General features: G+C 34.4%; 1 protein-coding gene across 1 annotated transcript in view; it reads left to right on the top strand.

Annotated features, from left to right (window-relative positions):
• Positions 1 to 16,154, top strand: part of FUT8 (fucosyltransferase 8) — a 141,204-nt gene that overhangs the window by 115,735 nt on the left and 9,315 nt on the right. The window contains exons 9-10 of the mRNA XM_050898162.1: positions 11,146 to 11,392; positions 12,657 to 12,833. Coding sequence (XP_050754119.1) covers positions 11,146 to 11,392; positions 12,657 to 12,833 — 424 coding nt within the window. The remainder of the gene's footprint in view (positions 1 to 11,145; positions 11,393 to 12,656; positions 12,834 to 16,154) is intronic.

The following is a 16,154-nucleotide window of genomic DNA, read 5'->3' as shown; positions in this document are numbered from 1 at the left end:
TTCGGCTGGAATAAAGTTAATTTTCTTCCTAGTAGCTGGTACAGTGCTGTGTTTTGGATTTAGGATGAGTATAATGTTGATAACACACTGATGTTTTAGTTGTTGCTAAGCACTGTTTAGACTAAGTCAAGGACTTTTCAGCTTCTCATACTACCCTGCCAGTGGAGGCTGGGAGTGCACAAGAAGCTGGGAGGGGACACAGCAAGGACAGCTGACCCAAACGAGCCAAAGGGGTATTCCATACCATATGATGTCATACCCAGTATATAAACTGGGGGGAGTTGGCCAGGGGGCACCGCAGCTCGGGGATTGGCTGGGCATCGGTCAGCGGGTGGTGAGCAATTGTATTGTGCATCACTTGTTTTGTATATTCTATTATTATTATTATTATCATCCCTTCCTTTTCTGTCCTATTAAACTGTCTTTATCTCAACCCACGAGTTTTACTTCTCCCCCCCCCCCCCCCCCCCCCCCCCCCCCCCCCCCCCCCCGATTCTCTCCCCCATCCCACTGGGGGGTGGAGTGAGCGAGCGGCTGCGTGGTGCTTAATTGCTGGCTGGGGTTAAACCGTGACACCATTTATATAGGCTAAGTGTACTATTGGTTCTCACTTAATTGTACGAGGAATTACATTAAATCTATTCTTGATAAAGGAGTGGTGTTCTTAGAGGTTGTTTTCCATGTCAGCAGCATTTTTTAGCAGGATGGGAGATAAGTGGAGAATACATTGCTTTTAAATACAGCCACTGTTAAGTAAATTTTCCAGTGGCAGAAGTAAGAATGTGTGTATTTCTTTAATGTTTGATGTATATAATTGCACTATCTATCCGATAATGTTCAAGGAGCAAAAATGTGGAGATTTTGTACAGTGAGTTCTCCTTATGTCATTGTTAATTTAGATTAAGATTTAATGTCTGTATAAAATGCAATTGACTGTTTGATAATAGTTCCATGCATGGGCAGGACCATAAGCAGACTAGCAAACACATTGTTCAGTGAGAATTATTTAAGTATGTTGAAGTGAATGAAGGTAACATAGAACAAGTGATTTTTATTCATGAATAAATGTGTCCACTGAAATAATTATTTTCAAAATAGTAGGGACTTATTTCCCTACATTTCTTGATTAGGGGAAGTTGAAGCACTGCTGTTATTTTGTAGACTTGGAAATCTAAAGAGTGCGTGAAGAGGGGGAAAAAAGGACTGTTGGCTCTGTTCTCTGCAGTGGTACCAATAACTGATCACATATTTGATCACATATCTTATACTGTTCATATGAAATATTACCTTTTGAAGCATGGCTTTCCCATTTTCCTAAAAGATTGATGTTGCCCTAATATACTAGCAAAACTAGTACTATTAGGTTAGTTATTAATTGCAAACTTTTCTCACAAGCATTAAATCATGGATGATGAATCATAGATTGGTAAACAAATGCCAAGTTTCCATTACAAACTGTAAAAGTTTTTTGCTTAACTGTCACTTTTCTAAGAATTATTCCATAAGCAAAAAGCTACAAATTGGCCTAATATTAGAGTTTATTGGATTTAAGGTAAACATTCTGTACTTGAGAAGTTGTACTGTAGCGTGTACGCTGGAGAAGAATACAAGTGTGTTTTGTGTTCAAATGAAAAAAAATCAGTGTTTTTTGAATATCAAGAGACAGCGTTAGGCAAATTGAGAGTAAAATTACCTCAGAAGTATGTTAGGTCTCAAACAATCTTTACCAAGTTTGAAATATTAATCTGAGTTCTTTGTTTGGCTGCATAAATTTCAATCCAAACTGAAGCATTCTCAGATTTTGGAGAAATTATCACCTGCATTCAAGTTTCGAATTACTTTAGCATTACACTAGTCATTACATCGTCAGCAATGTTATGGTTAAGTAATATTACATACTTCTAAGTAATCTTTAAACAAGGGTAATCTGAACTGGCAGCTGTGGGGTCGAATTCGAGTCATGAAAACATTTCATCCAAACCCTTCCTATATCTTGAAAATGGTTACCACTATTTCCAGGTGGAAGGCATCCCAGAGCACCTCCAGCTCTATGGGTTATCACTCTGATACTTGGGAATGTATCATTTAATATGGGGTCATCCTTTCTATTAATGCAGATACTATTAATTCTGTATGGAGAGGCTGTAGTTCAAGGCTGGATGTTCCATTCATTTCAGTATAACTTTGCCAAATCCTAAAGGGTTCTTGTCTTTCTGCATTTGAGTAATGAATTAAAAAAACCCTAAAAATGTCAGCTAATTACTTAGGATCTGTTTCTTGTATAGATTCAGGATGTCATACTGAAAAGATGCTTTTATTGCTATATATTTTGTTAGACGTGAAGAATTAACTAAGTAGGCAAATGGTACTGAATACAGTTTTCCCACCATGTGAAATAACTGAAAGCTATACCAAGACTTTTAAGGCAGAAGTAATTGCTTGTATTTTGTATTTCTGTTTCTCAATCTTTAGGCCCTCAGCCCACTGATTTCTTCCTAGTGTTATGAACAGATAAGAAATTTGAAAACCTGCATTTTATTACATTGGTCTTCTACCTACATTGGAAGACACACATTTATTTTGTTAAGGTTTCATATGAAACAATAAATATTTAATATTCCAAGAAAAAAACCTTTAATCGCATATTTTTGGCATTACATGTCCATGAATGCCATCTAACACATTTTGTAGAGAAATCATTAGAACCTATTTTCCTTTATCTGCTATTACATAAATCCTGGGACAAACCTCAAAAACACAGGTATTTTGTTTGCAAGTGCCCTTAACTCCTATAAGAAACGGTAGTGGTTTTAAGTTTCTAATAGTGTGCAAATTAATAATACTTTATTACTGTAATAGTTATGGAGAAAACTTTTATATGTGAGTTATCTTGGTTTTTTATTGATTCTTCCATTTTATTTTCCCCTTATTTTCTTCGGAAAATACAAAATTCTGTCTTCAGATGATAGACTACTTGAAAATAGGCACACATGCTATGACTGAGGACCAGAAAAATTTCCTTTTCCGTTATTGCAGGGTTACACTCTTGTTTTTCCCCCTTTTATGTTACTAGATCATATGGAGTAGAATGCGTCCCTGTTTCTCTCAGTTTCTTTCAGATGCACTGTTAAGGTGAAGTGTGCCTCACTGCTATGAATTTCCAACAGCATAGCAGTTTTATTCTCTGCTGTTTTATTTATGGCTAACTAAAACATCTTTTTGTCTACATGCACCTTGAGGGTTGTGTTCCGTCGGGACTTCCATATGAAGGTATTTTTACTAATTCATTGAAAGAAGAGTCTTCCAAGTGTTCAAATTAGGAAAAGACAAGATTGGGAGCTCACATTATAAACCACTAGCTCAAAAAGACAGTAAATGTCTTGTCTAAACTGGGAGCCCTTCTCCACTAGATGCCTGGGCAGCCAACTCTGAATATTAAACTCCATTCTCATGACCTGTTGGAAACTTTTAGGTCTCCTAAAATATTGTCTTGAGGTTGTCTTGGTTTTTGCATACTTTTACATGCTTGTTACAGGCTCATGTGTATGTCCAATTAGCATATGCATGCCAGAGGTCAGTCCCTGCAGATAAATCCCTGCAGCTATTGAAGGATTATTATAAAAGCAAGCTGTTTATCTTCTATTCCAGAAAAGACAACCTAATATTCAAAGCAAGTATTTGGAAGTATTTTCAGGTATATATTAATTAACATTAGACTGACATAGAGAATAAGCTTCAGTGGAATTGTTTCAAATCAAATCTTTTTCTTCAATATTGCTGTAAAGATCTTTTCTATATGTTTTCCTAAGTTATTTCAGCTATTCTTATGTAAGATCTTTTAAATCATCAACTCTGACTACTGTTTGCATGAATGACTAAACCTGGACAATATGGCAAAAACTCTTTGCATTTATAAGAGTGTATTTGCTTTTGCAAATACATTTTATGATATTTTCTGGTAGCCAGGGAGCTGGAGCTCTTCTTAGACGGGTACCCCTTTCATATAGGCTGTTTAGACGAAATGGGGCATTGTTCAAAAGCAGTTTGAATATATAAAGATAAAAGGAAAAATAAATTACTACTAAGCTTCTTGATTTCTGCTTAGTTTGACAGTCTGCTGAAAATGCCTTCACTGACTGTTATATGAAGTCAATTTGTGCAATCACACACTTCATCTGTAAACTTTCCAGCTGGCATGCTGGGTATCTAAACAATTGGGGAAGGGGAAAATCTTTACTTTTTAATGTTCTCTCAAAGTGACGTGACAATTGCCATAAAAAGCTTCTAATAAGTGATGAGAAGTTTTCAATAGAGTGAAACAGAAATACGGGTCATTATAATGCAGCTCACCTGAGCTTTCTAAAAAGGGAATGGAGGCCCTAAAGGCATCAGTAGATGCTACTGCTTTAGTTTTGTTAGACACACAGCAATTTCAAATGCAGAAATTGATACACTCAGTTCCCGCTTTCATTGGGTCCAAGAGGGAGAACACTCATTGAAATTTCATTGCTTATTAGGACAGTAAGACCACTATTTATGTTGTGGTTTTGATTATGGGTAGGATTTTCAAAGAACCAGAATGACATGAGAAAATAAATACTATTGAAAGTCAGTGGAACTTGCGTTACAAAGACATGTTGGTAGTTCAGGAGCTCTGGAAGTTAGGGTTTTTGCTGGAGCAGAAATAAGACTACCATCAAAGTTTTATTTTTTTGGGAGGGAGCTAATAAAACAGTATCTTTGGCAGAGAATTATTTTAGCCAAGTTTCTTGTGAGAGCAAAGGTTTTGTCATCATGCTGTACCTTTCTGTCTGCTCCTTTTTTTATCCTAACTTAGCACAAGTTCTGAATATTGGATGAATTTTGGCCAAATTTGACCAAAAGAAAAGTCTTGTTAAGGTCTCTCAAAAGTCCTCAAAATAGGTAGCCTGGGTGTGTCTATACAGCCACTGAAGTCAATATTCAGGCCTACCAGCAAGTGAGAAGCAGTGACTGATCACAGATGTCATTTTCCAACAGGCAAACAGTACAGAGAGTGGCAAGAGACATGGGAGTACGTGAGGGTAGTTGCAAGAGTTGTGCAAAGAGGCGAGGAAAGGATGCAGGAAAATAGCCTTGGGAGTGCTGGGTTGAGAAAAGTAATAGAAGACATGTTGGCATGTTTGAAAACATTTTGGTTTATTCCCTCCTGAAGCTATCAAGAATCACCCTCTTGGGATGAAAAATGGGACAACACTACCCATATGGCATATAAAACCTGAAAAAAAAAAAGGACTGTATTTCAGTTTCTTTAAAACTGAATTGCACCAAATTTATTCAATACCTACCTGCCTTAAAAGGTTTGATTAGATAAAGGATGATTAAAAAAATTAATAAGTGGAACACTAGTGAGAAAGTAATCAGAAACCAAGTTCAAAAACTTTGTATTAAAAATGTACAAAGCAAAATCTTAGAGAAAAAACACTTAGATATACAAGTTATATTTTACATTGACTACTTTAAAAGAGAAATGGGATTCTTTATCTTATTTTAATTCCATTTTATAATTCAACTATGGCATAAAGTATTTATTAGGTGACTCTAATAATGTTTGGAAACGCCCAAAAGATAGTTATAGGAGATGTAGTCTGCAGCACAGAACAGATAAAAGCATATTTTTTCTTTCTTCTGAACTAGTTGAAAATTCATAAATAGATAACACACCATAACTTTGCATAGTTTCCATTTTTTACTTTGTCTGCTTTGCAAAGAAAAGCATTAAAATATCATTGAAGTTGATGAACCATGAACCTGCTGTCTTTGCAATCCATAACAGTAGCCAGCAAGACAATGAGGAGCCTTGTGAGAATTTAGCACAGTCCCTCTCACCATATCCTAAGCTAATCTAACAGCATTCGTAGCACTCTGAGATATCTTGTGTGACTGAATTTAGAATTGTTCACTCAGTTGGGGTGAAGTTTCAAATTGGCAGTAAGTCTTTCAGGTTGTAGAGCTTAGTTAAGTAGAGCTGTGATTAGTCTATGCAAGTTGGTATCAGCTTAAATAAGTCTATATTATAGAAACAGAAAAGCAATGAAGCTATTCCGTTTTTATTTGAGTCTATTCAGTTGTGTTTCTAGCAACAGAAACTGAAATTAAATTAAAGGTCGCATTTACACAACAGGAATGTCCTTAGCACGGTGTTCCTTGGCATAATTTTAAGGACAACTTCTTGAAAGAATACTTTGAAATTAGATGACAAATTTTGAAATAATAGGAGAATGAGTAAAGTGCTCAAACAGGTCTTCAGTTAATATTAACTAGTAGTGCTGATTGTTACTTGAAACGAGGCTGACATTTTGCTGTGCAAAGTAATGAACACACAACGAAAATGCCCATCCAAATGCAGGTCTGAGCCAATGTTCAGATGGCAGGGTGAAAGGTAAGGTAAAATGATAGAATTCCAAAGGTCGTTTTGAGCCAAACCAACATTTTTCAGGCTTCAAAGAAGTTGATATGAAAGATATAAATAGCAAAAGTTTCTAAATGGGCTTTAAATTAGGAAGACAAAGATTAAATATGAAAAGTAGACAGGCAGTAAGATTATGCCAAATCATGAAAAATTATTTAAGTCCTGTGAGCTATAAAGCAAGCGATTAAGGCACATTGGGATACTACAGGGAAGCAAAGTTATGCTTTTTGTAACACACACAGCTCATCTCAGTATTTAAAAAGTAATCAGTGGTACTCCTGGAAATTGAAACTGTATTACTGATCTATTGGTGATTAACATATCCAAAAAATTGTGATAGGTAACAACTAGATGGTGCAACTGGCATGGGTCATCTAAATAAAAATTAATTTCTTTACAGTCTGTGATTTTCCTCCAGAGTATGTTGTTATGATAAAAGAGTGAGTGTTATCAATATTGCAGTACTTTATGACTATTAGAAAAACACTCGGTCTTTTGATTACTCAGTGAAGGAAAAATGGATTAAGTTGCAGAACTTTGGAAGACAATTATTTAGGTTAATCCAAACTGAGAAATAGCACCTGGAATCATATGAAAGTTAAACAAGTTATAAATAGAATTATAGAGGCAAATTTTGGCAACTGTAAAAGCAAAATAAATCACATTGGAAGAAGTAGCTTGAAGTATTGCTGAAACGTAAATGACCTATAACAACTCTAGAGGTATCTTCCAACCTAAATAATTCTATGATTCTGTGATAAAATGTCAAAGTTGGACATACACTGAGCAGGGAATTGGACCTGATTGACATGATGTTACTGTGATTTGAACTACCAACATGGGAAAAAGATATAAGCACTGGTATGGATTATTACCTTTTATGGCTTATCTATTATTTAACAAAATACAGCTGGGAAGTGGAAGAACTGAAATATTTTCAAATTTAGAGAATTCATAGCTAAAAACTGAAGAAATGTGTGCATAAAAAGATCATTCTGTATTTTTAACCCAACTTCACTATCTTCAGCTGAACAGCTACAATTCATATCAATCAAGAATGTGACAATGTTTTTGTAATGTATATGCTTGCCTATCAATCTGACTCAGTTTTGGTTCTCTGCTGTATCATTGATTTTGATTGCAGCTTATTTCTGAGTAAAGTAAAACAATATCCTGCTATACAAAATTTCCATGGAAGTTTTTTAAACTATGCCTGTTGAAAATAGGACTAGATCATTGCCTATTAGGAATCTTTCAACGAACACTGGGAAAAAAAAAAAGTGATCAGTAGGATGAGAAAGCTGTCACTTGCCTATATGGCAGTGAGTTGTTTGCTCTGTCAGGTTACTGAAGAGTTACTCTTCAGTATTTTTGTCCAGGACAAAAGCAAACAGTTGCTGTAAGTTTTCCTTTTACTGCATCTGCTATCTGATACTTTTTAAAGTGAGTGAAGACCAATAGGAAGTTTTTTCTTCATTGTTCAAAGTGATAATAAAGGTAATAAAAACTAGAAAGCTGTCAAAAAGTTTCCTAGAATTGTTCACACATCTGCGTGTTTGATTACACAGATGTTCTAATCAGTGATGTCAAATGGCTGTGCTTTATCAGAAGTTTCTATGTTTGGATTAAGTAGACTTAAGCACCTTGCCCACTTCTAGTTTTATGTAAACCATTAACAAAATAGAATATTGTTGAAAATAGTGATGACCATATTGGTAGTTTGATTTCTTTAATTTTTTTTTTTAAACAATTATATGCATTGTCTCAACACAACACTGTATCTATCAGAATTATTTTGTCAACAGTTAGTAACTGGCAAAAGTCCTGAAGCATGAGGGGCTTCTGTAACCATTTCAAAATTTCTAATTATAACAACAACACATTCTTTGTTCTGTATTTGTGAATATAATGAATAGTATAATATAATGAATATATATAATATACATACTATATATCATATACATATATGAGTATATATATGAATATATAATGAATAATATAATGAATAAGTGAATGACTTTCCATTTGTTACCCATACTTTCAGTAATATTTCCCTTGTTGGGTCTCATATTGTGTAGTTTTACAAAGCAAGAAACTCTTAGTCTTCTCTATGAAGTAAGCATATGATATTTTAAGTTCCTTCTCAAAAAGTAGTTTTCCTTATCTCGAAGTGCACTCATTAACACTTGACCTAGTAGGAAAGTGGTTTTCCATATCTCAAAGTGCACTTATTAACACTTGACCTAGTAGTTAATTTTGCACAACTAAATTGTTTGTTTTCCCTTAATGAAATACATTTTGTTTGTTTCTGATTTTGATTCACAGCAAGTCTTGCAACTCATTACTATTCAAACAACGTATCACATACAGTTGAAAGGTGAAATCTGTTTGGGTTTTTTTTTCACAATCTTCTTTGGTATTCTTGTGATTTTGGTATATTTTAATCTAGTTTGCTATAAGCTGAGAGCTTTCCTAGTTATTGGTGGCCAATCTCGTTTTTTTTCAAAACCTTAGGACAGCCCATGGAAATTTTTAGAAGCACACTCTTATCCTTTGAATAGTGTGGAACAATGTATTGGGTGCTTTTCAGGGTCAAAATGCCAAATAGTGGGTCAGTTTGGTCTATCAGCTTTATCAATAGCGAGACTTTCCAAATGGCTGTCTTTACACAACAACATATTTTTTCAGTGATAGAATAAAGTTTAAAAACTTGTCAGTGATACTATGCTTAATAAAAATTCACCTTTTTATATGCACCTTGGCATCTCTGCTTTTTCTCCTCAAAAGAATTGCAGCTAATTTCCTTCTCTAACTTAAGATTGGAGTCTTTTCTTTCTTCTCTTGGCTAAGACTGCTATTGCTTCTTTTGCCACCCTGTTCCTTCCTCCACCCTCAGTTGAGAGGAAAAGGGTAAAAAGGATGGAACCTCAAGTATTTGTTCATACCATTCCCAAGCTAAACGTTTCTTGTCTAGACTTCTGACTCATACTTCACATCTGCATCAGATTTAGCACTTCCCTGGCTTCAGGCTGCTTTTCTTTATTGCAGCTTTCTGAAGACATACTGATAAAATATTATCCATCTTATTATAAGAAAACTTAAATGCTCAGTATTTTTACTAAATTTATTAACTTTTACTAAATCTTTTCCTGTAAGTGTGATATAATAGATGGTAAAAATATGAATTGGCTTCTTGAATTAAAAAGTATCGTCCATACCTGTAGTAAATATTCTATGGGAAATTCTTCTAAAAGATCCCTTTACAGTGGTGTTATACAGCGCAGTGATGAAATATTAACATATAGATATATCTATGAAGACAGATTTTCCAAATCTGTTAAAAATTAATTGAAAATATACCTGATCATAACAAGCATTCCTTATTTAAATAACCATATCTCAGAGAGTTACTGCTGAATTTTGACTGGTTTCGGTAGGCTCACTAATGTTAATGTAGCATTGTGGCGACGTATGACTTAATCATGCAATTGTCATATTTCTAGGACTTTGTCACAAATATACTGGAATGATTTTTAGCGCATGCAGAAGTGTTCTAATCTTAGGGAATTTTAACTGTTCTTAAAATAAGACTTGTTATCCTTGCACTGAATTGACTTTTTCAGCCATTAGGTTTACTTGGTTGTCAACAGTTATATGAGTTTCATTTGCTTATATTTAAAAGAGTTTTCTTTCCTGGCTGGTGAGCACTAAACAGAGAACTAGCCATCTTTGCCAGTAAACACTGCAGACAATTAAAATATTCTTTTGGAGGAAATGAGCACACTAGAAATCTTACCTGAAATGTTCAATGTTTCAAAATGTAATGCTTTGTATTATGTTGTCATGTATTATAATTTATTTCAGTATATGAAAATAGCTTTGAATTATCAATTTTGTAGACACTTATGTTCATGTAATTTGTAAAAACTCTTGAAACATGTTTAGTGGCTATTGAGCCTTGAATGCAAGTTCCATCTAAAACATCTGTATATTCCACTTTAGTTAGTATTTAAAAGATGACAAATTCTTACCTGTATGTAAATTACACGCTTGTATAGTGCTTGGCTGTCTTCCTTGATCTATTTAATTTGCTACTTATCTTCACATGTTCTTCAAGACAGGAATTGTCTCTCTCTCTGTTCTTTTTCCTCTTCTGTCAGTAGAGTAGCTAATTCAATGGTTCTAGTGATGTCTGAAATGCTGAGATTTACTGCAATAAACTGTATTCAAAAGAGCAGCAGGGCTGTATAGTTGGTTTTTTTTAACAATTTCTTATGCCTTAAAATATTTCTTTGTTTATTTTTTAAGCAAATAACTGAATTTTAAGCATTTTAGATAACCAGCCTGCCCAAGTAAGCCGTGGCACACAGTAATGGTGTAGTTGTATATAAAAAGGTATGAATATATAAACAGGAACACTTTTTATATTTTATTAACTACCAGCTGCTAAGAATTCAAGGACCTTCAACTTTGTTTTACTGGAGTGGATTTTTAGATACAGTTTGTACATAAATCTAGTCTAAAACTATGATTTTTATTAAATTTTTTTTAATGCTATTTTGAAAAAGTAGAGCAAGGGTTAGGTAGTCTTTTTGAAGTTGAAGATATAGTTTAGCTGATATGTTTGGGGTGTTACTTGCCAATGGTAAAGCTTATTAATAACTTCACTCATACTACTATGTATTTTAAAACAGGTGAGGCTAATGATAAGGATGTTCAGGTGGTGGAACTTCCCATTGTTGACAGCTTACACCCACGGCCACCTTATTTACCATTGGCTATCCCCGAAGACCTGGCCGATAGGCTAATTCGTGTACATGGGGATCCTGCAGTGTGGTGGGTCTCGCAGTTTGTGAAATACTTGATTCGTCCACAGCCTTGGTTAGAAAAAGAAATAGAGGAAGCCACAAGGAAACTTGGTTTCAAACATCCAGTGATCGGGTGGGTATTTAGTTTTCTTTTTAACTGTCTGTGCTTTAATATGTGTATATAGTGATTCCTGTTCAGGATAAATGGTTTTATGATGGTTATCCAAGAGTCTCAAGCATTTTGTGGGGAGAGAGGGTACTTTCTAGATGAAGCTATTATTTTTTAACTGTGCGTAATAGAAGTTGATTACAAGTACTTCTCCAGCATACTTGCTTACCTATAGTTGGACAGATATGTAAAAGGTGGCTCAATAGAAGGTTTTTTTATATGTCCTTCCATATGTAGTAATGCAATACAGAATTTCATTCATGTAATTGCCTTACAGCTTGTATTCCAGACACTTTTCTGTCTGGGTCTTCTTTTCAAGTGCCTATAGCCTTCGCATTTGAGGAAAAAAGGCTAAGCCTACATTTTACATGCCACAATCCACAACTTATTTTATTGTTGTTTGGTTATTATAGTTGGCTGCACCTAAACATATGCCTTTCCCTTTCCTGCTGATGTTTTCACTATTGTTGTTTCTTAGCAGTAACTATGAATTGGAAAGGTCTGTATGGGGAGATATGGGGAGAAGGAAGGCAGGCACGTATGGTCAATAAAGAGCAGCTTGTGGAAGAAAGGTTTTACTGTTACGTAACGTGAAAAACATTGCTGCTGCTGTACTAGAGTCTGCAAATACTGCTTCCTTTGCCAGAATTTTCCTTCAATCCTTAATCTTTCCTTTTGTAGGAGTACACAATAGGTCTGTCCAAATGTTAGTTGGCTTTTGACCATTGAGTCGGTAGGCCACTTCACCACTGGCGAATCTGAAGACTTGTTAGGTTTCAAGCAGATGGGGAAGATGCATTTTTAACTACCTTTATTCAAGCCCTGCATTGTAGTTGATGTCCCAATATATCCATGATGCAAATATTCCTATTCTGCTTTTGAACTGTATTGATCAAGCATTATCTAACTGCACCGGATAACTTAACCTTCTGCACAAAAGGAATACCTTGTATGCTATAATTAAATCTCCTTCATTCTTTTCTTTCAGTTACCCTTTGCCTTCCTTGCAAGATTATTATATTGCTTTCAAAAACTGACTGACAGCTAACTTCATGTTGTCAGTGTGTCTTGATGGTCATCAATGAGTTTTAATTTTTCCTTGTTTTATGTAGGGATTCAATTTAATATGCATTCTAAAAGCACAGGCATGAAATTTAGAGTTAAAATTTCAGTTGCTAAATATGTATTGTATTTGTAAATTGAATTCCTAGTTTCTGCCTTTTTCCAGTGTTCACGTCCGAAGGACAGACAAAGTAGGAACAGAGGCAGCATTTCATCCCATTGAAGAATATATGGTACATGTTGAAGAGCGGTTTGAACTTCTTGCTCGCAGAATGCATGTTGATAAAAAAAGAGTCTATTTGGCTACAGATGACCCTTCATTGTTGCAAGAGGCAAAGTCCAAGTAAGATGAATTATGTTTATATTACAGTTTGTTCCTTCTGGTTAGCTTTACAATTTCTGACTATTGTGCACACAAATCTTAGTATAATTTTTTTTGTTATCATTTATACAGTTAAGATTGCATTTCAGCTTCCAGTGATTTTGATTTTTCTCTCAGACATTCTCTTTTCTGGATGATTTTTTTTCCCAAGTATGCTTTTCAAAGCTTAATGTTAAAAATCTAGAAGAGTTGAGCAAGATAACTGTGACTATTTAAAAACAAACCAATGCTGTAAAAGGGAAGTAAAAATATAAATAATAAATACATCAAACTTCTTATAGAGCATACATATTAAAAAGAAACTATTCAGAAATATTGTAAAAACTAGTTAATGTATTAAGAAGTTTCACCTGTCCAAACAATACCTTTCTGTGAATAGTTGCCAGAGAAATTTTTATAAGTTGGTTGAAAAGCTTCTGATGACTCTTTCAGAAAAATTTCTATATTGACAACTTAGAAGATTTTCACCCTACATGATGAGTAATTTTAAAGTTTGTCCTTAAATATATGTGGGATTCTCACTCTGTAACATTGTCTCTGTCCCTTTTTTGCTCTTTGTCCTCTTCTAGCTCTCCAGAACATGGGTGTAACAACCTACCCTAGCTATAGGATATCCCAGCCTGTCATAGAAAATATAACTGTGTTCAAACCTGGAAATTTACTTGTAACATGGCCTGTATTTTCCTGTAAAAACCCATTGTTAAGTTGCATGTTTTGCAAGGTGTCACTGAGATGGCAAAACCTTCTGTTTAGTAAAAGAACGCAGATGCATATGGAAGAATAATGTTCCATATTTAACTGTATCTTTCTTGGGTTATGGTGTTTATGGTATATAAACAATTTCACAAATGCTTATTGCCATGACTATGGGAAACTTGGATGAGTATTTCATATGCATTGAATTTAAGCATATTCGTTACCAAGTACAAGTTAGCATGTTTTCCTTTTGAGTACTATTTATTTATCTGTCTACTGAATAGCACCTATTTCTGTTTCCAAAATTTTATCTCCCTTGAGCAGAAGAATACATATTTTTTCATTTAAGCAAGGAAATTAATACTTTTTAAAATCAAGGTAACTGAAAAGTGGCAAATCTTTGAAATGTTTTATTCTTGGTAGACATGCTTGGAAAAATAATAAGATAACATACTGGATTACAAATTTTCTTTGGCATATACAAGGTAAGCAGAAAATGTTATTTTGTAGTAGAGGAATTTTCTACAGCATTGCAAACCTGTGTATTTCAATTGTGCTATTTCTATTTTTCTTTCATATCTATAAAGGGCTGCTGTTTAAAATTATGGAGTTTTGAAAAAACTAAACGAACATATACAACTCCAGATGATGGCAATCTAATCCTTCCTTTTTTGTATATGTAGAGACAAGAACAGTAGCAGAAACAATTATGATAACATAACATTTAAAGTGCAAATCTGAACAATGAAAAGACAGGTAATACAAAATTGAGGTTATAATATTTAATTCATTACATTGTCCTAAATAACTTTACTGTTTGTAACATAACAGAATTCAATATTGCTGTAACAATCTTAGTTATGCATTTTTTCTTTATTTGTGTTCAACTTTCAATCCTTAGCACTGTATACTTTAGCTTTGTGAATAATAATGAGATGCACTACCTATGTAAACATATCGTCCCAAGTTTTCAATAGCAAAAAAAGCTAATAGTAGAATTGTGACTTGCTCAGTAAAACAATACTGAATTTTCTTAAGCTCTGCAGTTTCTGTGGCAGTTCAAGGTCCATTCCAAATCACACTTTTACTGAAATATGATAAGATACAGCTCATTAGCACAGCATTCATTTTGTATGTTTTCTTAATAAAAGCCATAGAATCTGGAAGTAGTGAAGAATTTTTTATGTGTTGCTGCTGAGTTTTCAGGTCATGGTTTACACTGAAACATAATTTCCTAGGTTACTTACACCCTACTGTTGCTTGCAATCAAGTAGAAGGCATTTGAAATTTCCTGTGATTTCATAGAAGGCAGGATGCAATTTGATGTTTCAGCATTTAAGGGCATCTGAAGGCAGGTTAAGGTCAGGTTTTGGGAATAAAGAACCTTTTCCTCTTGTGAAGAAAACTACAAATTAGTTTACACTTCTAACAAAAAAGTTCTAGTCACATTGAACTACCAAGCTTTGATAGAAACAGCTGTCACATCGTACTGCAGCAGCTTATGTTGCATTCATTACTGGGTGCAGTAATATTAGTAAGTACTAGATATTGTATCTCTCTTTACATGAGAGTGATTGGCTGTCAAACAACGTTGGCATTTAAATAATAGAAACAACATGCTTATTCATGTGAATGTTGGCTAAATTTTCATTAAGAGAAGTATTTCAAGCTATTCAGTCATGAAAACAGAAATGTTTTGACTTCAGTTTCAGAAACTTCCCTTGCAGTCAGATGGCTACCAACTGCAAGTACAGTACTAAAGATAGTGGAGTCAGTACTAACACTTTGTAGACTGTTTTTGTTTGTTTTGTTTTCCAAAAGAAAGAAGTTATATATTTTCAGAATTAGGATGATATAGAACAACATGGTTAGAGAGGAGCGAGGTTGCAAGTTCAACAGCTGTAATGATGATGGGATTAAAGCACTTGACAACTTCTGGTAAACAGAGGTCATGGTATTTGTCTTAGATAAGTGATACCTTAGTGAAAGTGTAAATTGCTTGTTCTTTGGCTGATTTAATAGTTTTCAAATACAAATTTCTGAATTTCTAGTATATGTATTTCTAGTCTATAATATTATTTACAGCATCTTCTCTCTTTAAGGTAGAGTATTCAAAATAATGCAGCTGAACATGCGCATAAATTCTTGAGAAACCATATTTAATACCTTCCTGGTTTATATATGAATCTATTTAGGTCTCTTTCTCATGTATATGTGAGCACTAAAATTCAACAAATTACATTCTTCCTTTCAGGATGCTTACCTGTAAATTCATCCGTATTTTGCTTTTTCATTTTTTTTGCAGTGATTTGCCTCCTTCATGAGGTTTTTTTTCAGCACTTATGAAATCTTTTTTCCCACCCTATTTCACTGTTCATTTACTTCCACAATAGCAACGTAATGTCTTTTCTCCCTGTGTGCTATCTGTAGTTTAGCTGTTGCAACCCTCCCCACCCCTGAGTCATAGTATGGCTGATATACAGAATTCAGTAGTGCTTCCAAGTTCTTGAGTCTGATGAACAGCTCATACATTTTCCTAGTCTTTTTAGAGCAAGACCTGAACAAACACATTATTTCTTACTCCAT

The sequence above is a fragment of the Gymnogyps californianus genome, chromosome 5 (assembly GCF_018139145.2).
Source record: "Gymnogyps californianus isolate 813 chromosome 5, ASM1813914v2, whole genome shotgun sequence".
Taxonomy (NCBI): domain Eukaryota; kingdom Metazoa; phylum Chordata; class Aves; order Accipitriformes; family Cathartidae; genus Gymnogyps; species Gymnogyps californianus.
Note: the sequence above shows the minus strand (reverse complement) of the source record. Positions and strands in the feature narration are given on the sequence as shown.